At 49.6% G+C, this 23,048-nt stretch overlaps 2 protein-coding genes across 4 annotated transcripts in view; one reads left to right on the top strand and one right to left on the bottom strand.

Moving 5' to 3' along the window:
• Positions 1-3,548: 3,548 nt before the first annotated feature.
• On the top strand, positions 3,549-12,038 carry FABP3 (fatty acid binding protein 3; the record flags this gene model as incomplete). Of its 2 annotated transcripts, none has more annotated exons than XM_080691803.1 (4): positions 3,549-3,621; positions 8,440-8,612; positions 10,753-10,854; positions 11,985-12,038. In XM_080691803.1, 4 exons carry the CDS (start codon positions 3,549-3,551, stop codon positions 12,036-12,038), a joined length of 402 nt encoding a protein of 133 aa, XP_080547929.1. The 2 variants fall into 2 exon arrangements, with proteins under 2 accessions (XP_080547929.1, XP_080547928.1); XM_080691802.1 differs by having other exon boundaries at positions 8,407-8,612.
• Positions 12,039-13,834: 1,796 nt separating this feature from the next.
• The window catches only part of ZCCHC17 (zinc finger CCHC-type containing 17), a gene marked incomplete at both ends in the record, with an annotated part of 51,941 nt that continues 42,727 nt past the window's right edge, over positions 13,835-23,048 (bottom strand). For both annotated transcript variants that reach the window (XM_080693104.1, XM_080693105.1), the window contains one exon: positions 13,835-13,996. In XM_080693104.1, the coding sequence (XP_080549230.1) occupies positions 13,835-13,996 (162 nt within the window). The remainder of the gene's footprint in view (positions 13,997-23,048) is intronic.

Genomic DNA, 23,048 nt, shown 5'->3' with positions numbered 1-23,048 from the left:
CCCTCTGCAACTCAGTGAGACCCGGTTTCAAAATAAAGAATAAAAACTAGGGCCGGGATGTAGCTCGAAAGTCAAATGCCCCTCGGTTCCATCCCAGGACCCGCAGTAAATAAATAAATAAATAAATAAATAAATAAAATAGGTAGTTGGGCGTGATGGCACATGCTGCAATACCAGTATTTGGGAGGTTGAGATCGGAGGATCATGGTTCACAGACAGCCTTAGCTATTTAGTGAGACCTTCAGCAACTCAGTGAGACCCTATTTCAAAAATAAAGAATAGCCGGGCATGGTGGCACACGCTTGTAATCCCAGCATTTGGGAGGCTGAGACTGGAGGATCGCGGTTCATGGACAGCCTCAGCTACTTAGTAGTGAGGCACACCACAACTTAGTGAGACCCTGTTTCAACATAATAAAAAAAAAAAATGTAGCTCAGAGGTCGAATGCCAATGGGTTCCATCCCCACACCCGTAAAAAAACAAAAAGGAATAAAAATAGGGCTGGGGGTGTAGGTTAGAGTTAGAATGCCCCTGGGTTCCATCCCCAGTACCATAAAAAAGAAAGAAAGAAAGAAAGAAAGAAAGAAAGAAAGAAAGAAAGAAAGAGGAAAGAAAGAAAAAAGGCTGGAGGGGTGTGTAGGTTGGAGGTAGACTGACCCTGGGTGCCCTCCCCAGTACCAAAAAAAAAGAGAGGGAATGAATTAGAGAAGCAAAAAGAGAAATCTGCCTTGGGTGAGCCAGCGGTGAAGGTGAGGCCCAGGGTCTGTCTTAGGGGTGTTCTGCACCATCCAAAAATAAAAACAATGGCATAGGAGCAGCAGCAGCAAACATTTATTGAGTGAGCCGTGCTCAGCTTTTTTTTTTTTTTTTTTTTTTTTTGTACTAGAGACTGAACCCAGAGACATTCTACCTCTGAGCTACAACCCCAGCCCTATTTTATTTTATATTTTGATTTTTTTTGGCACTGAGGATTCAATCTAGGGGCATTCTACCTCTGAGCTACATCCCCAGTCCTATTTGTATTTGACAACAGGGGCTTGCTATGTTAATGAGAGTTTCACTATTTGCTGAGGCTATCCTCAAACCTACAATCCTGTCTCAGCCTCAGCAATGCTCAGCATTTTAAGTATATGTTCTCATTTGATCCCCAAAATACTTCTACTTCTACAATCAAACAGGGACTCAGAATGACTTAGGTGCCCAAGGCAACAGAGCTCATGTCCAGGGAAGTCAGGATGGAACACAGATCCTTCTGCCCGCAGCTGTCAGGCCAGCCCTGGCTCTCTACCACGGCACTGGGAGGCCCCTCTGGGAAGACAGCTCAGCTCCCGGGGTCTCTGGCCGCTCAGTCCTTGAGAGAGGAGCCCTGTGCCTGAAGGCTGTGCCCTTGAGCCACAAACTGCCCAAACCCCGCTGCCAGGCACCTGTTCTGGTAATGATGTCACCAGGGCTCCCTGCCCAGCCCTCAGGCCTGTCACTGTAAACTTTGGCAAAAATGGGTCTCGCAGGCTTCTGGCAACTAGGGGGAAGAGGACTCTTTCTTCCTGGCTCCTTTCCCAGAACAGTCGGGGGAAGGAACTTCCACGTGGAGAAGCGGAGGCCTGGGAAGGATGGCCGGAGCATTACAGGTGTGTGGCTGCCCTGTGCTGGCACTCACGGGGAGCCTAGACAACCTTCTTCAACTGCGCTCCGGTTTGCCCGTCCCTCCGGCCTAGGGCACTGCTCTGGCTTTGAACCTGTGATCCTCCTGTCTCAGCCTCCCAAGTACTGGGATTACAGATGTGTGCTACCAAGCTCATCTTGCAAGATCTTGTTTCAATTTTTTTTTTTTTTTTTTTTTTTGTGGTACTGGGGATGGATGGAAACCAGGGGCCTTCTACCTCCGGGCTACACTCCCAGACCTATTTTATATTTCATTTGGAAACTGGGTCTCTTAAGCCAGCTGAGGCTGGCTTTGAACCTGTGCGATCCTCCTGTCTCAGCCTCCCAAGCACGGGGATTACGAGCGTGCGCCACCACTCCTGCCCGGTTTATTTCAACATTAAAAAAAAAAAAAGAAGAAATAAATAAAAGAAAGGACAGGGGATGTAGCTTGGAGAAAGAATGCCTCTGGTTTCAATCCTCTGTACCACAAAAAGGGGAGGAGAAATTATAACACCTACTTTATGGCTTGTGTGTGTGTGCTGGGGATGGAACCCAGGGGCATGTTATCTCCAAGGTACACCCCCAGCCCTTTTGTTAAAAGTTACTTTTTATTTTGAAATAAGGTCTCTCCCAAGGTTGCTGGAGGCCTGGCTAAATTGCTGCTGCCCGCATGGAATCTGCGATCCTCCTTTCTCAGCCTCCCAAATACTGAGATTACAGGAGTGGGCCACAGCTGGATTTTTTTTTTCCGGGTCTGGGGATGGAACCCGGAGGCATTTGACCTCCGAGCTACACCCCCTGCCCCATTTTTATTCTTCATTTTAAAACAGGGTCTCACTGAGTTGCAGAGGGCCTCACTAAGTAGCTGAGGCTGTCTGCGAACCGCGATCCCCCTTTCTCAGCCTCCCAAACGGCTTGGATTTTGTTTGAAAGCACAATGTGATTATGTATTTAAAGCCCTGAGCACTCAACAGACACCGACACAGGGAGGCTCTTTTTATTACCCAAAGTGTTGTAAACTGCAAAGTCACAGCCTGCACGGTGGGCCGAGGGGAGCCGAGAGGAAGGCCTGGAGGTGGGGGCTGCAGCTCTCCCGCGGGCCGGGGAGGCGGCCTAGGGCCCCGAAGAGCTTCGGATTGACAGAATTTCAGGCGGGAGAAGGGGAAGAGCCCGAGCTCAGAGCTCAGAAGAGCCTGGAGCGCATCAGGGAAAGGTGGGGACTGGAGGAGACATCCCGCAGGGAGGGGTAAGCACGTGCGGGGCTGGCGCCGGGTAAGGGTCACGCTATTGCCCGGAGCAGGCGAGGGCACAGAGGCGGCTCGGCGGCGGCGGCGTGTGTGTGTGTGTGTGTGTGTGTGTGTGTGTGTGTGTGCGCGCGCGCGCGCGCGTGCAGGCGCGCTCTGGGCCCCGCTCACCTCCGGCCCATCCTGACCTTGCCCGCTGCCCTCGGAGCCTCCGGCTGGCCACCTCTAAGTGAGGACAGACAGCCCGCGCCAGCAAGGTCAGCCCGGGCTTCCCGGCGGGGACGGCGGCCCAGGGGTGTCGGTGGCGTGCGCCCTAGCCCGCGGGCTGCGCCCCAGCCCTTCCTCCTCGGGTTCCCGAGCGACCTGGAGGCCGAGAGGGCTGCAGGTCCGGCCAGCGGGGCGCGGGCTGGAGGCCGGTCCGCGGGGACGCGGCCAGCGGGCGCGCCGTCCCCTCCCTCCCCCGGCAGGTGGGGGAGGGGCTCCAGCCCCCCGGCGCGGCGCTCGCCGGGGCTTCCTATTTCGGGAGCGGGGGGCGTGGGCCTCGCAGCATCATGTGACGCAGGGGCTATTTAAAGTGGCAGCCCGAGCCGAGCCGCCGGTCCCGAGTCTCCGCACGCCGTCCGCCTCGCCGGTTCTTCCGCAGCCTCGCCCAGCCTCACCATGGTGGACGCATTCGTGGGCACCTGGAAGCTAGTGGACAGCAAGAATTTTGATGACTACATGAAGTCGATCGGTGAGCGAGCCCCAGGGCTCAGGATGCGGGCCTGGGAGGGGGCGGCCGCTGCGCTCCCGCCTTGCTCGTGCCCCGCGCGCCCGCAGCATCCGAGCCTCCGGGATGGACGGGGCTGGAGGACGGCGGGCGGGATGCGGAGGCCGCCGCCTGCCGAGGGCGCCTGGCGGGCACCACAGTCTCAACCTGGCCGGGGATGCCCAGCGCGGGAGGCGCAGGAAGGAGGCAGCTGAGTCCCTGGAGGTCGCGTTGGCAGGTGCTTTGGAGAAAGAGGAAGGAGGGTTTAGGTAAAAGCAAGAGCACTGACCGAAGAAGGCGGGAGCATAGTTTGGCGAGAAAAAAGGGTGTGGGTGGTCTAGGAATTGGAGGAAACCATCGGGAAAGGGAATGAGATAGACAGGGAGGGCACTGTGGTTTAAAGTAGGAGCGATCTAGGAGGAGGGAGATTGAGGGAGAAAAGTCAGTGGCGAGGATTTGGGGTCGGTGTGCGTTAGGGACGCCGGGCAGTCCGCAGCCCTTCCCTCGGCCTGTGTTCGGTGGGGGAGCCGTGTCGGGGGGAGGGGCGCTCCTCACCGGCTTGACCTTGGCCTGCAGTGGTATGCAATCAGGACTATCCGCAGCCTAGCGGTAGGTAGGGTGGGGCCTGAGGCCCCTCACCGCCTGGGGCTTCCCTAAACCGCAGCCTCAGCCGCCAGGTCAGTGAGGGGGAAGGGTGGAGGGAGCCTTTGGACTTCTGGGGAGCAAGGTGGAGGCCTGTTAAGGAAGGGGCTCATTGTGGTGGGAAGCTGTGGAGAGCTGTGTGGTGATAGAATGAAGAATAAAGTTTCAAAGACTCTTAACAGGTAAGGACCTTGGAGATCCTCCCATAGCGTGTCTAGCCCGACAGACAAGGAAACTGGTCCAGAGAGAGTAGAAACTTGTCCTATAAATTCCAAAGCAGAGGCGGTAAGAAAACCTCGATTTCTAGATCCATAACCCAGAGCTCTTCCCTCTAAGTGGGAGCGGTGGTACTCCATCAAACTGGGACAAATGGGATCACGGTTGAGCTCGGTTCCAGGCCTTCCTCCTGCGGAAGGAGGGCTGGCTGTAGCAGATATGCAAAGGGGTGTGTGGGGTCCCTCTCACCTCTGCTCCTTGGAAGTCTGAGACCAGAGGATCAGAGGTTCGAGGTCAGCTTTGGCAACTTAGTAAGACTTTCAGCAATTTAGCGAGACCCTGTTTCAAAACAAAAAGTAAGGGCCGAGGGTGTGTGTAGCTTGGAGGTAGATCTCCCTGGGTTCAACCCCCAGTGTGTGTGTATGTACATTGTGTTTTATATATGTGGTGTGCACGTGCACGCACACACACACACACACACACACACACACACACACACACACACACACACACACAATGAAAGAAAGGAATGAAGAGAGGGAAAGAAAGGCCGGGACTCCCAGCAACTGTTGGGGAAACTGGATTGCCTGGATTTAGCATCTCCTCCAAAGCAGACATTTGTGCCAAATAAGTAAGTCTCTGAACTAAGCTGCAGCAACCTTACAGTACTTGTCCTTATTCTGTCCCAGCTTGAGGCACTTTTCCCCAAGGACCTTTGCATTGGGCATTTTTTTGTTGTTGTTTTGTTTTTGTTTTTCTTTGTGCTGGGGATTGACCCAGGGCCTCCAGCATGCTAAGCTAAGCTCTACCACTGGGATACACCCCTAGCCCAAGGCAGCTTCTTAGTTAGGGTGCTGAGATCCCATTCAGCCTGCTTTTCTCATCTGATAGAAAGCCTGAAGCTCACTGGAAAAAAAAAAAAAAGACTGGCCTCGGGCTCTCAGTAAATAGCTTCACTTTTTCCCCCCTTCTTTTTGTGGTACTGGGGATTGAATCCAAAAGCATTCTACCTCTGAGCTGTACCTCTATCCTGTTTAAAAAAAAAAAATTTTTTTTAAAATTGAAACAGGGCCAAGCCACTATTTGGGAGGCTGACACAGGAGGATTTCAAGTTTGAGGACAGCCTCAGCAGGTAGTGAGACTCATCAACCTTGTAAGAACGAACCTGCTTCAGAATAAAAATAAAATGGGGTGGGAGTGTAGCTCAGAGGTAGAATGCTCCTGGGTTCAATCCCCAGTGAAGAAGAAGGAAGGAAGGAAGGAAGAAGGGAAGAAGGAAGGAAGGAAGGAAGGAAGGGGGCCTCACTACGTTGCTGAGAGTTTCACTAAGTTGCTGAGGGTGCCTTCTCCTACCTTATCCTCCTAGGTTTTGTGAACCCTAGGATTGCAAGGTGTGTCACCACACCTGGTGGCTTGGGCTTCTTCTTTTTTTTTTTTTTTTTTGGTATTGGGATTGAACCCAGGGGCCTTTTACCTCCAAGCTATACCCCCAGCCCTATTTTATTATTATTTTTTCTTTATTTTGAAACAAGGTCTTACTAAGTTGCTGAGGCTGGCCAAGAACCTGCAATCCTCCTGTCTCATCCTCCCAAGTACTGAGATTACAAGCGTGTGCCCTCTCACCTGGCTGTGGCTTCTCTTCTTAACAGAATACATATCCTACTGAATCTCCTAAACCACTGTGTGTGTGTGTGTGTGTGTGTGTGTGTGTGTGTGTGTGTGTTTGGTTCTGGGGATTGAACCCAGGGGCATTGTATCTCTGAGCTACATTCCCAGCCCTTTTTATTTTGAGACAGAGTTTCACTAAGTGGCTACATTGAGTCTTGCTACATTGCTTAGGCTGGCCTCAAACCTGTGATCCTCCTGTCTCAGCCTCCCAGATACTGGGATTACCGGTGTGCACCACCACACCTGGCTGATGCTCCTAAATCCTGTCAGCAGTTTTCTTGGATTCTCACCATTTCAGTGGTTTCCTTCCCTAAACACTCCATACCTGGACAAGTCCCGAGCAAACACAGATCCTAGTGTAGTGACAGGCCCTGCTCTGCTCTGGGGAGTATGACCGGCCAGACTCATTGATAGCAGGGGGCAAAGCCACATCCCTTCTTGGCCAGGCAGGGTGGACTGGCATCTGCACAGCTGAGGAGCCAGTCCCTGCCCCTCCTGCTACAGACCAAAGGCTCTCAGTGGGCAGAGGCCCAGCCTCGTACCAGTGACCACAGACACAACCGGTGGCCTTGGAGCCTGGACTGAGTATGTGCTGGACAGCCTAGCACAGTGCTGGATAACCCGCGTAGAACATGCAGTGTGCTTGCTTCTGACAAGCACTGAGCAGCCAGGCACATCTGGGGACCCGACACGTCTCACCCCACTGGGCTACCTCCTGCCTCACCTCGTCCCATAGGACAGCTTAGCCAAGGCTGCTGGGGGCAGAACCACAGTGCAGCCATGATGGGAGGTTGGTAGAAAAAGGGGAGATCCCAGGAAGATAGAACCTGATGGAATGAAGGTTCGATCTAGTTCTGTGCCCTTCACTTGCTTATAGGACACTCGGGACTCTGCTCACACCCAGGGAAGCCACATGTGGGCTAGGAGTCCAACTGGCATTAGACTAGGAGTTGAGAGGCCTGGATTTGAGTCCTAATTCATCGTGGCTACCACTTCAGGCCTCTCCTGAGTCTGTACAATGGGACAGGTTCTCCCTTTGTTCCTACCTCCTGAATAAAAAAACCTCTGAACTGGCTGTGATGCCAGATGGGGAACAAGAGCACTAATGCTCAGGCTTCAGATGTCCAGAGGTGGCACATTCCTGTTCCCGTGGGCTGGAGCTCCGTGGTGAGCCTGGTGCTCCTCCGTGGGAGGTGGCACGGCCGAGCAGCCAGGTGAGCTCTGGAGTCGGCTTCATACCTTTGATCTCAGATTTATGACCAAGTTTAAACTCCCATCTTATTGTTTATGCCTACAAAGTGGAGATAATAGTATCAAGGGGACCAGAAGGACTGAAGTGTAATACTTAGCACACGGGAAGTACTTGATTAAGCTTAGCATGGTGGTGGATGCCTGTAACCCCAGTACCTGGGAGGAAGAGGCTGAGACTGGAGGATCACAGGCTCTAGGACCACCTCAGCAATTTAGTGAGACCATGTTTCAAAATAAAAACAGAAAGGCGTGTAGCCTGAGGTAGAATGGCCCTGGGTTCTATCTCCAATACCAAAAAATAAATAAATTAAAAGAACACTTGATTACCTTGTTCTATTCTCAGCTCTGTTATCAACTTGCTAGGGCACGCCTGCCCCTTACATTTCTCATCTGTCAAAAAGGATCAAATCTGAGCCAGGCGTGGTGGCGTATGCTTGTAATCCCAGCACTTGGGAGGCTAAAACAGGAGGATCGCGCAGGTTCGAAGCCAGCCTCAGCTACTTAGTGAGGCTCTCAGCAACTTAGTGAGACCCTGTTTCCAAATAAAGTATAAAATAAGTCTGGGAGTATAGTCGGGAGGTAGAAAGCCCCTGAGTTCCAGCCCCAGTACCACAAAAAAAAAAAGAAAGAAAGAAAGAAAAAAAAGGATCAAATCTGTTTGTCACTCAGAACTAAAAGGAAGATTAAATAAATAAATAGATAGCCGGGCCTGGTGTGCAGGCTCATAATCCCAGTACCTGGAAGGCTGGAACAGGAGGGTTGCAGGTTTGAGGCCAGCTTTGACAATTTAGCAAGACCCTGTTTCCAAAAACAAAAAAAAAAGTAAAATATAGAGCTGGGAGTGGAGGTTGGAGGTAGAACATCCCAAATCCAATCCCTGGCGTCAAAAATAAATAAAAGAAACGGCTCTGAAAGCTTTCATCTTCCTTCCCACTTCCCCACACCCTGGCCTAGGCATTATTCCCTGAGCCCGTTCATGCCTATCTGCTCCAGCTCATAATACATCGCCTTCTCCCTGGCTCTCAGGTGTGGGCTTTGCTACCAGGCAGGTGGCCAGCATGACCAAGCCTACCACAATCATCGAGAAAAATGGGGACACCATCACCTTAAAGACTCAGAGCACCTTCAAGAACACGGAGATCAGCTTCCAGCTGGGGATGGAGTTCGACGAGACAACAGCAGATGACAGGAAGGTCAAGGTGAGTCAGGAGAAGGGTTAGGGGAGCGAAGGGTGCTGAGATCCTACAGGGGTAGGGCCTGGGTCTTGGTTCCTTGTCACTGCACCCTGGGGAGGCAGGCTGTTATGGGGGACTTAAGCAGAACAATGTTCACAAAGCCTGTTCAGTGTTGGAACGTCCCTGGGCATGCGCACAGTAGTTGTCTCTGTCTTCTTCCCTACGAGCTGCCTCTGGAAGTGGGCGCGCAGAGCCAGGGTGTTCTGACCCGGGCGTCTGCTCCAGCTCCAGCTCACAGGGTGTGCAGTGAATGGCTCTGGGTTTCCTTCCTCTTCCATAGATAGAGGAGTAAGAGGCCATGGTTGTGACGTGAAGGGAGTCAGGAATGGTGCCCAGAAGTGAGAGCCCTCCAGAGGTCACCCAGTCCTTTAGCAGCAAGGGAGGCAGCCGGGAACTAAAGGCTGAGACCCACTCAGACACTTCCTCTCTGCAGCCTGCCACTCCCAGGCCTGGCCAGTGACACTGACAAATCCCCACCAGGGCTGACAACTGACAGGCAGGAAGGGCTGTGTTGAAATGGGCATTCATGTTATTGCAGGTGTCTTAACCCCTCTCCTGGGGCGGGGATAGAGAGCTCCCCGCCTGCCCCGGTCAGGGCGCTGTCACCCATGGTGGTTGTCTTGGATGCTTGCCTCAGGACTCCTAGCACTCGGCCAGGCATGGGGACAGAAATATGGGGCTCTGACTTCTACAGGGTGTTTACAGCAGGACCCTACCATGATCCTAAAATTCAGCTCTCTAGCTATTTTCTCTTCCCTGCAGCTGCCCCCAGGAAAAACAGCATAGAGGCTGGCCTCCCTACAAAGAGGAGCTGAAGCCCAGCCCAGGACCGCGCAGCAGGCTTATCAGGGCAGGGGATGGCACCCGAAGATGGTAGCTTACCTTGATGAAGGTGGCTATTCAACCATTCTTGAATTTGCCACCTTTTTTATTTTTTGTGATACTAAGGATTGACTTTTTTTTCTTTTTATTTTCTTATGGTACTAGGGGTTGAATTTGGGGGCATTTTACATTCAAGCTATACCCAGCCCTATTTTTATTTTGAATAGGATCTTGCAAGGTTAATAAGAGTCGTACTACTTTCTGAGGTTGTCCTTGAACCTGCCATCCTCCTGTTTCAGCCTCCCAAATACTTAAGATTACAGGCATGCGCCACCACACCTGAAAAATTTGCCACCTTCTTAAAGGGCAAGAATCTCAGTCAAACACAAAAGTAGTTCTCTAGGATGTCAAGGCCAAATATAATCTCTGAGTGGGCAAAAACTAGGGGAATGAGAACAAGGAGTAAGGTGAGATATCAACAGCTTACGATTTAGGCGACCCGAACATGTAAACACAACCTTGCCAGTCTCCCACCGAAACTTGCTCAGCCAAGGTTCCTTAGTCTGGTCTATAGCTCCCAAATTCCTAGAGAAGAGACCTGGGACAGCTGCCAAATGAGAACCAGCTGATGCAGGCTGGCAGCACCCACAGGACAAAGTGGCCATTCCAGCCAGGGCTGAGGAACACTCCAAGGACACCCCGTCCGGGGACCTGGCAGTTGCTGCCCTCTTGTCACTGAGGGCGTCACGTGCTGAGAAGAGAAGGGGAGGTCCAGTTTTCCCGACTTGCCATCGCTGAGGGTTTTTAGACAGGGTGGTGGCCACACACTAGACAGACATCCTCAGTACTCCTCCACAGCCAGTCTTTCTCAGGCACACGGACAGGTACATACCCCTACGTCAAAGGGGAACTGGGGCTGTGGGCAGTTGAGGAACTGTTGAGGAACTGAACCCAGGGCCTCCCTTGCTAACTGAGCTACACCCCCAGCCTAAGTGCCCATATCTGAAGTTCGTGGTACCTCAAAGCTGGGCTATCTGGCCCCACCATGCTGCCTGTTTCTCCCTACTCAATACCTGGATGCCCCGCCAGCTGCCAGGCAGCCATGGAGCAGAGTCTGGAGGTAAACAGGACATCCTGTGGGGACAGGCTGGAGGTGAGCTGCCAGAGCTGCCACTGTAGCACCGTCACTAGTTTGGGTCGGAGGCTGTGTCCTCTGTGGCCCCAGTGTCCTAACCCCATCCTGGCTCCTATCACTATTTAGGCCTCTACTCTCTCTCCACAGTCCATTGTGACACTGGATGGAGGAAAACTTGTCCACCTGCAGAAATGGGATGGGCAGGAGACGACCCTTGTGCGGGAGCTCAGTGATGGGAAGCTCATTTTGGTAAGTTGGGCAAGTTTGGAGCCTCATCGAATTGGTTACTACTCCTGTACCTTCAGCCAAGCCTGGTTTAAAATGCCAGGGTCAAGCTGGGCGTGGTGGCACACGCTTGCAATCCCAGAGCTTGGGAGGCTGAGACAGGAAGATCGCACAGGTTTGAAGCCAGCCTCATCTGGCTTAAGAGACCCTGTTTCTAAATAAAATATAAAATAGGTCTGGGAGTGTAGCCTGGAGGTACAAGGCCCCTGGGTTCCATCCTCAGTACTACCAAAAAACAAACAAACAAACAAATCCGTTTATAGGCTGTGTGACTTTGGCCAAGTCACCTTCTCCAGCTGCAGCTGTAAAGTGGGCATTAATGACACCCACCTTTCAGTGCAGCTGAGAACCGTGACTGCACAGCAGAACGCATCACTGAGGAGGAAACAGCAGGTGCTCCTTAGCCTTGGTTCTTTCTATCTTGCCTCCACCAAGAAGTAGAAAGCAGGGCCAACCTGACCCGGCTCCCCAGGAGCACCTCCACTTCCATCAGTACTTCTTGCTTCTCTCTAGACTGGTAATGAGGAGCGCTGAGAGCAGCAGTCTCTTCTCCCCATTCCAGTCCCACCTCCTCAGTGCTTTCTGTCTGGCCTCCTGCCTCTTGCCTGGGTGGGAAGTCACACAACCTGACTGGCAGGTCTCCTCAGGGATAAGCCCAGGGACTGCACTTGGAGTATGTGGGCTGAACGTCCAGGGGCACAGACTAGTTGGGTTTCAGGAACCTGGCCCTGGCACTGCCCCAAGTGAGGAAAAGAATGGAGAGTAGGTAGCTCAGCACAGCTATTCCTCAAGAGTCCCTGGACACTTCTATACATCTCTGTCTACTATGTGCCAGGCACCATCTCGGAGAGTAAGGATAAAAGAAGCTGGAAGGTGTGTAGGAAGGAGAAACTCTAGGATCCTGACCCAATTAATTCTTTTTATGGCTCCATTTTTCCTAATCTCTAAAATAGGAATATAGTGCCCAGCCTAAAGATAAAATGTATGTACAATGCCTGGCGAGCAGTAGGTACTTAAATGACAACTGTTGGGAGGAAGGGGTGGAGGCGCTCCTGGCCTCCCTGCTTGCCCTGTCTGACTCTCTTTCCTTCCAGACGCTCACCCACGGCAGCGTGGTCTGCACTCGCACTTATGAGAAGGAGGCGTGACCGCCAGCGCATCACACCTGCTCCTCTGCCAGCTGGCTTCCCTGGATCAGCACCACATTGCCTCACCTTTTTTCCTCTGGCATTTTGTATAAATCCACTTCAGTTGGGAAGTTCTTCTGGGGCCAAGTGGCACCAGCCTGGATCCAGTTCCAGTTCCCATTGTGTATGTGGTTTGTCTGTTATTTTTAAAAACTGTATCCAAAGGGTGCTCTGAGGCCAATAAAGCGGAGCGAAGGCCGCCTGGTCGCCTTTTTGCTTTTCAGTTTCTTTTCCTCATGTCAGCCGGCAGAAATGGCCACCTACGGGGCATTCAGAAAGGAGCCCTGGATAAGCCGCTGCAACGACGACCTCGGCACTACTAGCTAGGCAGCCATACGCACTCGGGAGCAAGACAGCTGCATCTCCACCTCCCCCTGACGCCACCTCCAGGGAGAGGACACGGTGGAGCAAGGGTGGGGATCCCTAGGTGCGGCTGCTGAACTCACCTCGGGCCCACCTGTACTGAAGACCTTTGGGTCTGGCTGTCAGTGGAATGCTGTGGTCTCCGCAGAGCACAGGACCCAGACCTGTGCTGGGAGAAGATGACCAACGGCCAGGATGCCTGTTAGGCCCCTACCTGTGCACCAGACTAGTACTCAAGGTCATACATTCTTACTGGTTCTCTAGTTTACTCTGGGGAAAGAGGTCATCTCTGATGAGTACAGAAGGGAGGGCTTATAAGTGATCTCCCAAGAAAGCTGTGACCTGCTAGTGCCCCCAGCTCTGTACTCAGCTGGGCTGGTCTCCAAGGTCTAAGATAACATATTAAATGTTTTTTCTGCCAACAATGCAGGCTCAGTGCCTTTTAGTCTGTAAGCTACCCAGGAATTAGGTAGGCTTAGAGGAATAAGAACTTTTAGTAGTAAACCGGGCGTGGTGGCGCACGCTTGTAATCCCCGCGCTTGGGAGGCGGAGACAGGAGGATCGTGCTGGTTCTAAACCAGCCGCGCTGGCTTAAGAGACCCTGTTTCAAAAATATAAAATAGGTCTGGGAGCGTAGCCCAGAGGTAGAAGGGCTTCCAGGAACCCCAGTACCACCAAAAAAAAAAAAAAAAAGAAAAGAACTTTTAGTAAGTTTACAACTAAACACACTTCCATTTAGTGCCAGAAATTTAAGTAGAGACCTGAAGTGGAATCGTGGACTCACACAGTAATAAAGTAGAGGGATGGTCTTGGCGTCAGATGTCTGGTTCAGTGGCCTGTTGAAATGTCATACACAAGACAAGTCACACTGCAAGTGACTGTTTCCTGGCTGTGCCACAGGCAGTCACTTCTCACACAGTAGAGCCATGGTGGGGAATGGAGAGAGCACCACGTCCTGCCATTTCTCCCTCTTTCACTGGAAGCAGCAGACCCACCCACCCAAAAATGGGCAGGGCAGACGGCCAGCAAGGCGCCAATCACTGTTCAACTACAGGCTCTCCTCCACGGCAGTGCCTGTGGCTCAGCCTGGACTCCCGCGGAGGAATCCAGCTCTGGCAGTGGCAGCTGGGCAGGCTGATGGGCCTCCTGCTGAAGGCTGGGAATGAATGGGTGGGTTGCAGGGGTCACTTGCGAAGGGACCAGGAGTGATCAGGGGAAAACAACTCATCTGGGCGGCTGCTTCCGATCTCTAATTCCCAAACTGCCTGCGGTTGCAAGGACATCGTGGCCCGTGGGAGCAGTCGGTGGGGTGGGAGACGGAGTCCTCCTGGTCTCCGGAGCCAGGGTCCGGGGCACACAGCCTGGCTCATTCTCTCCACCCCACACGCCTGCTCTCACTCCTTGTGCTTCTTCCTGTGCTTCTTCTTCTTCTTCTTCTTCTTGGCCGCCTTGCTGTCCTTTGACGTGTGCTTCGCCCTCTTGCCCACCTCACTCTCCGAGTCTGAGCTGTCTGAGTCGGATGACTTCCTGTCTCGGTGTTTCTTTTTCTTCTTTTCCTGAAAAGAACAGTTTATAATTCATTGTGTGTGTTTGAAACTTGATGACAGAGTTGGGTGTGGTGGTGTACACCTATAATCCCAGTCCTTGGGCGGCTGAGACAGGAGGATCACAGGTTTAAGGCTAATCTCAGCAACTTCATGATACCCTGTTTCAAAATAAAAATTAAAAGCTGGGAGCTAGCCCAAGTTCAATCCCTAGTACCGCCTGCACACATGCACACACACAAAATCGTAGCAGATAATTGTAGAGGATGACTTGATAAATGTTAAGACAATATTAAAAGCAAAGTAAAATTTTCAAGTACTGACAAAAAATAGCCAAAACAAGTAAAATAACTAAGATATAGTATCTATTGTAAATTCCAGTGTATGGTGTGTATATAGTCATACATACTTGTATGTACTTAATACACATGGAAAACACTGGAAAGAATACAAACTGCGTTCAAGTGTTACTCTGGAAATGAACTGAATGGAGGGAAAGGACAGAGGTCTTTTACGTGTGTGTGTGTGTGTGTGTGTGTGTGTGTGTGTGTGTGTGTGTGTGTTACCGGTGATTGAAGTCAGGGAGATTCTACTTCCAAGCTATACTCACAGCCATCTTTTTTCCCTCCCTCCCTTCTTTCCTTCCTTTCTTCCCTTTACTTTTTGCAGGTCTGGGGATGGAACCCAGGGGCATTCGACCTCCAAGCTATACCCCCTGCCCTATTTTTTATTCTTTATATTGAAACTGGGTCTCACTAAGTTACAGGGGGCCTAAGTAGCTGAGACTGTCCGTGAACCACGATCCTGCAGTCTCAGCCTCCTGAATGCTGGGATTACAAGTGTGTGCCACCATGCCTGGCTTGCTATTCTTTATCTTGAAACAGGGTCTCACTAAGTTGCAGAGGCCTCACAAGATTGCTGAGGCTGGCTGTGAACCCAAGATCACATTTGCCACTACACCCAGCTGGCCTCTCAGTCCTCCTGCTTCAGCCTCCTGAATATCTGAGATGATTGGCATTGCACCTCCACCATACTGGGCTCTATTACTTCAATTTTTTGTTCTTGTGGTACTGGGGGTTCAACCCAGGGGCATTCTATCTCTAAGCTACACCTCCAGCCCTATTCTATTTTTTGTTTGGAAACGGGCTAAACTGTGGAGGGCCTAAGTTGCTGAGGCTGGCCATGGACTTGCAACTCCTGTCTCAGTCTCCCAAGTGCTAGGATTACAAGTGTACACCACCATGCCCATATTATTCAATTCTTTGTATGTGTGTGTGTGCGTGCGCTACTCAGGGTTGAACCCAAGGCATTCTACCTCAAAGCTACACCTCCAGCCCTATATTTAGCCTTTATTTTTGAAACAGGGTCTCACTAAGTTGTTGAGGGCCTAAGTATCTGAGGCTGGCTGTGAACCCATGATCCTCCTGTCTCAGCCTTGTACTGGAATTACAAGTGTGTGCCACCAGGGCCAACTACTTCAATTTTAAAAGTGAAGGATATTAAACCTGGAAGGATCCCTAGATATTATATAGCTTATCTAGTGATAATGACTCACATATCCAAGGTCACAGAATAAAGAAATTTAAGACTCATGTCTCTCAGTTCATTTTGTTAGGCCCTACCATCAATGATTAGCCTCTTTCACTCTCCTTAAAAATCTCTAACCATAACAACCTTACAAGATTATACTGATAAAGAACAAAAGCTTAGAACTGTCCCAGAAAAAGATCCCCAACCCCATGCCATGCTAACAGAATAACAGCACAAACCTGCACAAGGATGGAAGGCAGATTCCTAGGCTTCTATGGGGGCGATGTGAGCGGTTCTTAAGCATTACATTTTTTCTTGAACTTTAAATACTTTTTTTTTTTTGCGGTACTGGGGATGGAACCCAGGGGCATTCTACCTCCGAGTGACACCCCCAGCCCTATTTTTTATTCTTTATTTTGAAACAGGGTCTGAGTTGCAAAGGGCCTCACTAAGTAGCTGAGGCTGTCCTCGAGCCCAGATCCTCCTGTCTCAGCCTCCCAAATGCTGGGATTACAAGTGTGTGTCACTATGTTCCATCCCTATTTTTTCTCTTTATTTTGAAACAAGGTCTCACTAATTTGCAGAAGGCCTCACTAAGTAGCTAAGGCTGGCAGCGAGCCTGTGATCCTCCTGTCTCAGCCTCCCAAGTACTGGGATTACAAGTGTGTGCCACCAAGCCCGGCTTCTATATTACCTTATTAAGGTTTCTAAAAGAGGGAGAGACTACAGGAGGAGAAAAGGCAAAAACAGAAAAGGGTGAGGCTGCTGTTCTTTCTGCAAGCTTCCAACCAGCATCCTGAGGGTTGTATGTTTGTCTGAGTAATGTAGCAGGTGTTAGGAGCTGACTGTGAGATGGCAGAAAGAACAAGGAAAGACGTGTTAGACAAACCTGAAAGTTTTACTTACTGTTTACCATTCAATAACCATGGCAATCATCTCATCCCCCTGAGGCCTAGCCTCTATAAATGGAAGACAGATAAGAATAACACCTACGGCACATGACTGTGGTGATTTAATTAGATAGATCAACTAGTACCTATCTCACATGGCTTAGAAAAGTTAGAAGCCACTTGCCAGCTGGGTGTGGTGGCACATGCTTGTAATCCCAGTACTTGGGAGGCTGAGACACAAAGATCACATAGGTTGGAAGTCGACCTCAGATACTTAGTGAGGTTCTCGGCAACACCAGAACATGGGCTTTAGCTAGTGAGGAGGACTGGGGAGATGGTCTTCCCTTAGACCTCAACCGCCATGCAAAGGTGCCATGTGAAATCAATCCAGATTCCAGCAGCTGGTATCATTTGCATCTTGGGCCTAACCCTAAACTAAAGAATAAAAGAAAATTATTTCAGAAGCTGAAGTTCGCCGGGCGTGGTGGCGCATGCTTGTAATCCCCGCACTTGGGAGGCAGAGACAGGAGGATCGCACAGGTTCGAAGCCAGCCGCGCGCGCTGGCTTAGGAGACCCTGTTTCCAAATAAAAATGTAAACATAGGTCTGGGAGTGTAGCCCGGAGGTAGAAGGGCTTCGAGGAACCCCAGTACCACCAAAAAAAAAAAAAAAAAAAAAAAAAAAAAGAAGCTGAAGTTCAACAGGAAACTTGGGAATTGGGTGGAGCTTTTCTGGGTCTTTGACTGCACTTAAGTAGGAAGGAGAAGCCCGGTGTGGTGGTGTGCACACACCTGTGATCCCAGTACTTGGGAGGCTGAGATAGGAGGACTGCAGGTTCAAATCCAGCCTCAGCAACTTGTCAAAACAAAACAAGGCTGAGGTTGTGGCTTTGGGGTAGAATGCCCCTGGGTTCAATCCCCAGTATCCCTCCCCCCCAAAAAAAGTAAAAGGGTGAACAAGATGTGGCAGTACACACCTGAATACCAGCTAGTCTGAAGGCTGAGGCAAGAAGAGTGAGCTTGAGACTAGCCTGGGTAATGTTGCAAGAGCCTGTCTCAAAAAAAAAAAAAAAAGATAAACACCAGAAAGAAGCCATTGCTCAGCCAGGCATGGGCATGGTGGGACTCCCTTGTAATCCCATTACTTGTGAGGCATTGACAGGAGGATTGCAGGTTTGATGACAGCCTCAACGAATAGTGAGACTCTCTTCAACCTAGTGAGACCCTGTTTCAAAATAAAAATAAAATAGGCTGGGAGTATAGCTAGGAGGGCAGAACTCCCTTGGGTTCAATCCCCAGTACCAAAAAAAAAAAAAAAAAAAAAGAAAGAAGCCATTCTTGAGCTGTCTCTAAGACCCTCTCTAGGAAAAATTCATACCTACTGCTAGAGCGTTTTCTCTATATCCCTGAAATAGGATAGCAAGTGGCCCAGTGTGAAAGCAAGACAAAAATAAAAGCCAAGCCGGGCGTGGTGGCGCACGCTTGTAATCCCAGCACTTGGGAGGCTGAGACCGGAGGATCTCAGCTACTTAGTGAGGCCCTATGCAAATCAGTGAGAACCTGTTTCAAAATAAAAGAATAAAATATAGGGCAGGGAGGGGGTGTAGCTCGGAGGTCAAATGCCCCTGAGTGCCATCCCCACACCCACACACACACACAAAAAAGTATAAAGTGAACATAATTATTCTAAAGTTTTCACGAAAAAAAAAAGCTGTGACATTTAAGAGGTTGACTGAAGCCAGGTGCAGTGGAACACATCTGCAATCCCAGTACTTGGGAGGCTGAGACAGGAGGATTACATGTTTGAGCCCACCCTTAGCAATTTAGAAGACTCTCAGCAATTTAGTGAGACCCTGTTTCAAAATAACAAATAAAAGGGCTGGAGGTATAACTCAGAGGTAGAAAGTTCCTGGGTTCAACCTCTAATATAATATAACAAAAAGGTCAATTATTCTGTGAAGAGAATCAATAAGCAGGATGTGTTACAATGTTGCAAGCATACATTAGGCTTTCAATTGTTTTTCAATTTTAAATGTAACTGATCGGGTGTGGTGGCACATACCTAATTCCAGTACTTAGGAGGCTGAGCCAGGAAGATCACAGGTTCGCAGTCAGCCTCAGCTACTTAGTGAGGCCCTCTACAACTTAGTGAGACCCTGTTTCAAAATAAAGAATAAAAAAATAGGGCTAGGGGTGCAGCTTGAAGTTAGAATTCCCCTGGTTCAATCCCCAGTGCCACACAAAAAAATTAATATAATTAATTGGTCTTCCATGTAAGTATAAGATGCCAGTTTATCATAGTTTGGAAAGGAAAAAGCAGGATCAGAAGAAAAAGTTTCATTAGCCAGGCATGGTGGCATACACTGTAATCCCAGTACTTGGGAGGCTGAGTCAGGATGACAGGTTAGTGGCAAGCCTCAGCTACTTAGTGAGACCCTGTCCCAAAATAAGAAATAAAGAATAGAGCTGGGAGCTGGGCGTGGTGGTGCACATTTGTAATCCTAGCATTTGGGAGGCTGAAACAGTAGGATCATGGTTCACAGACAGCCTCAGCTACTTAGTGATGCCCTCTGCAACTTAGTGAGACCCTGCTTCAAAAATAAAGAATTAAAAATAGGGCTGGGGGTATAGCTCAGAGGTAGAATATCCCTGGGTTCCATCCCAGTACTGCAGAGAGAGAGAGAGAGAGAGAGAGAGAGAGAGAGAGAGAGATTGATAGATTAGAGCTGGGGGTAAAGCTCAGAGGTACAATGTCCCTACGTTCCATCCCCAATACTGGGGGAAAAAAGTTTCATTAACCAATTTATAAACATTTACTATCTATGAAGCACATTAGAAGACCATAGATAAGCCAGGCGTGGTGGCGCAGCTTGTAATCCCAGCATTTGGGAGGCTGAGACTGGAAGATCATGGTTCATGGACAGCCTCAGCTACGTAGTGAGGCCCTCTGCAACTGAGTGAGACCTGGTTTCAAAAAAAAAAAAAAAAGAATAAGCCGGGCGTGGTGGCGCAGGCTTGTAATCCCGGCTCTTGGGAGGTGGAGACAGGAGGATCGCGCAGGTTCGAAGCCAGTTGTGCTGGCTTAAGAGACCCTGTTTCCAAATTTTAAAAAAGTATAAAATAGGTCTGGGAGTGTAGCCCAGAGGTAAAAGGGTTTCCAGGAACTCCAGTACCACAAAAGAAGAATAAAAAATAAAAAAAGAAAAATAATGAAAAATAGGGCAGGGGGTGTAACTAAGAGATCGAATGCCCCTGGGTTCCATCCCCAGATCCACAAAAAGAAAAAAAAGAAAAAAAAGGACATAGTTATATACAGTGGTGCTTAAGAGATAAAGAAACACAGATTTTTAATATAATAGAATAAATAGAGAGTACATAATGCTTCTAGTGCAAAGCATTGTGCAGGTACTAGGGAGCAGGTGCAGAGTAAACACTCAGCAATAGATCCTGGTACCAAGCTCTCCAAACTGAAACCTACCTCATCAAACAAGGAAAAGAGTAACTCCTTACATCCACACAGTACATTCTCCTTCAACAAATATTTATTGAGGATTGTCTAAGAGCCAGAAATACCCATTAATTAATTTTTCTCATAATAATAGTTGAATGAGATCAGAAACAGGAGCCCTCAAGAAACAATGTTTTTGTCAGGGAGAAAGACTAAGATACTGCTGGGCGTGGTGCCGCACAGTTGTAACCCCAATACTTGGGAGGCTGAGACAGGAGGATCACAGGTTCGCAGCCAGCCTCAGCTACTTAGTGAGGTCTTCCGCAACCCTGTGCCAAAATAAAAAATAAAAAATCGAGCTGGGAGCCGGCGTTGTGGTACATGCTTGTAATCCCAGCATTTAGGAGGCTGAGACCCGGAATATCGCGGTTCACGGACAGCCTCAGCTACTTAGGCCCTCTGCAACTCAGTGAGACTCTGTTTCAAAATAAAGAATAAAAAACTAGGCAGGGGGTGTAGCTCGGAGGTCAAATGCCTCTGTGTTCCGTCCCCAGACCCGCAAAGCAAGCAAGCAAGCAAGCCGGGTGTGGTGGCTCACGCTTGTAATCCCAGCATTCCGGAGGCTGAGACAGGAGGATCGCATAGGTTCGAAGCCAGCCGCAGCTACTTAGTCAGGCTCTCAGCAACTCAGTGAGACCCTGTTTCCAAATAAAATATAAAATAGGTCTGGGAGTGTAGCCCGGAGGTAGAAAGCCTCTGGGTTCCACCCCAGTACCACCAAAAAAAAAAAAAAAAAATCAGGCTGGGGGTATAGCTTGGAGTAGAATGCCCCTGGTTCAACCCCCAGTGCCAAAAAATAAAGTACATAAAAGACTAAGATACTAGGTAGTTCCTGGTAAGTGATGTACAACGAGTACACCATCCCACCAGCGCAAACAAATCAGTATGTCCGAGCGGTCGGGAGGTGGTGCCATGAAGGGCATGCGGTGCGGGCTTTGAGGCACGAGTGTGTTTGGCAAGTGGAGTTGTAGTGGCAATGCTGACGGAAGGAGGGAAGCGGGGCCTTCTGTCTAGGAGGAAGAGCGGATGAAGCAAGGGCAGAGGCTCTTTCAGGAAGAGACGAATTACTGTGTGGCTTACTCACTATGCAATGGACCCTAGCCCTTCTTTCCTTTGGGAAGACATCGGTCCAGGAATTGGCCTTTCTTCTTCTACTTCTTTTTTTTTTTTTTTTTTTTGTGGGTCTGGGGATGAAACCCAGGGGCATCTGACCTCTGAGCTACAGCCCCTGTCCTTTTTTTTTTTTTTTTGGCAGGTCTGGGGACAGAACCCAGGGGCATTCGACCTCCAATCTACACCCTTGCCCTATTTTTTTTTTTTTAATTCTTTATTTTGAAACCGGGTCTCACTGAGTTGCAGAGGGCCTCTGTCCTATTTTTTAATTGTTTATTTTGAAACAGGTTCTCACTAAGTTTCAGAGGGCCTCACTAAGTAGCTGAGGCTATCTATGAATGGCGATCCTCTGGTCTCAGTCTCCCAAATGCTGGGATTACAAGTATTCACCACCACACCCAGCTTGGCCTCTCTTCTGAATCAGTCTCCCTCTTTACTGGCTCATTATCAACAACAAGCAAATATGCTAAATGGTTTCCATTAGAAAAAAAACAAAACACACCTCAAAACCTACTGTGCAACTATAGTCAGGTTTTTACCCCATCAACCACTCTATTGAAATAGTTCTTTTCCAAAGTTACTACTGATAAGTCGGGTCCCTCCCACCACGTGATCTCAGCAGCAGGAACAGGAAGTGGAACGCCGGAAGCCAGAAGCAGAGAAATCGTGATACTCCAGGTGCCTCGAGACTTCAAACATTGCGAGACCACAGATGTTGGGAGAGAATCGGTGCCTATAAAACATCGGTGCCTCTGACCCACCACGTGACTCAGCTGGCTGATCAGGAATATGTGCAACTCTCCAGCCGTGTGGCCCCTTCCCCCACGGCTGGCTGACTCCCCGGAGGGTGCCGGGTCCAAATAAAGCAGCGGTCTCTGATAACCCGGATGGTGTTTTTATACCTCCCTCCTAAACTCCCTAACTCTATTTTCAACCTTTCAACTACTAAACTCTATGTGGACAAATCCAGTGCTCAATTCTTTTTCATTTACTTTATCAGTCAGTCAAGATGGACACACCCAACTTCTACCACATTCTCTTGCATTTTCACCAACTTCCTTGGCTGTTCCTTGTCAGTCTTCTTTGCTGATTCATCCTCATCTCTATAACCTCTAAATACGGAGCACTCTGGGCCTGTCCTTAAATGCCTTCTCTTCCCTATATTCTTCAGGTGATCACGTGTGTGTGTGTGTGTGTGTGTGTGTGTGTGTGTGTGTGTGTTGCTGGGGGCTGAACCCAAGAACATTCTACCTCCAAGTTACACCTCTAGCCCTAATTTATTTGGAAACAAGGTTTCGCTAGGTTGAGAGTCTCACTATCAATCCTCCTGTCTCAGCCTCCCAAGTACTGGGATTGCAGGACTGTTCTGCCACACCTGGCTATAATCTTATGAACATAAATAACATCTTATTTGTAGATGACGCCCAATTTTATATATTTTACAGGCTTCTCTCTTTAACTCCAGGCTACACAGTCTTTTCCACAGTCCACTTGGATACCTGACAGGCACCTGGATTCGTATGCCTCACCCCTCCCAAACCTAGTCTTGCCCAGCTTCCTTTCCCACTGTCACAGACAACAGCTCAAACTAAACTCCCTGATTGCTCCCCACTCTCATACTTCTACATTTCTTGCTCCAAAAATCTTGGTGCCATCTTCACCTGTTCTCTTTCCTACCTCACCTCCAATCCCTCAACAGATTCTGTTAGCTCTGTCTTCAAAACATATCCACACTTCCACCCCTCATCATTCATTATCATTCTAGTCCAAGCCAGCATTACCTCTCACCTGGATTAATACTGTTTAACTGGCTTGAGCTTCTGCCCTTTCCTTCTGACCATCTAGTTTCCGTACAGTAGCAGGAATAATCCTTTCTTTGTGGTACTGGAGATGGAACCCAGGAGCATTCTACTCCCATGGTACAGCCCAGCCCTATTTTATTTGCTTTATTTTGAAACAGGGTCTCACTAAATTGCTGAGGTTGGTCTGGAACTTGTGATCCTCCAGTCTCAGCCTCCCAAGTG

This window comes from Muscardinus avellanarius (genome assembly GCF_963383645.1).
Source record: "Muscardinus avellanarius genome assembly, chromosome: 3".
Taxonomy (NCBI): domain Eukaryota; kingdom Metazoa; phylum Chordata; class Mammalia; order Rodentia; family Gliridae; genus Muscardinus; species Muscardinus avellanarius.
The sequence above is the reverse complement of the archived record's forward strand: the minus strand, read 5'-3'. Positions and strand labels throughout refer to the sequence as shown.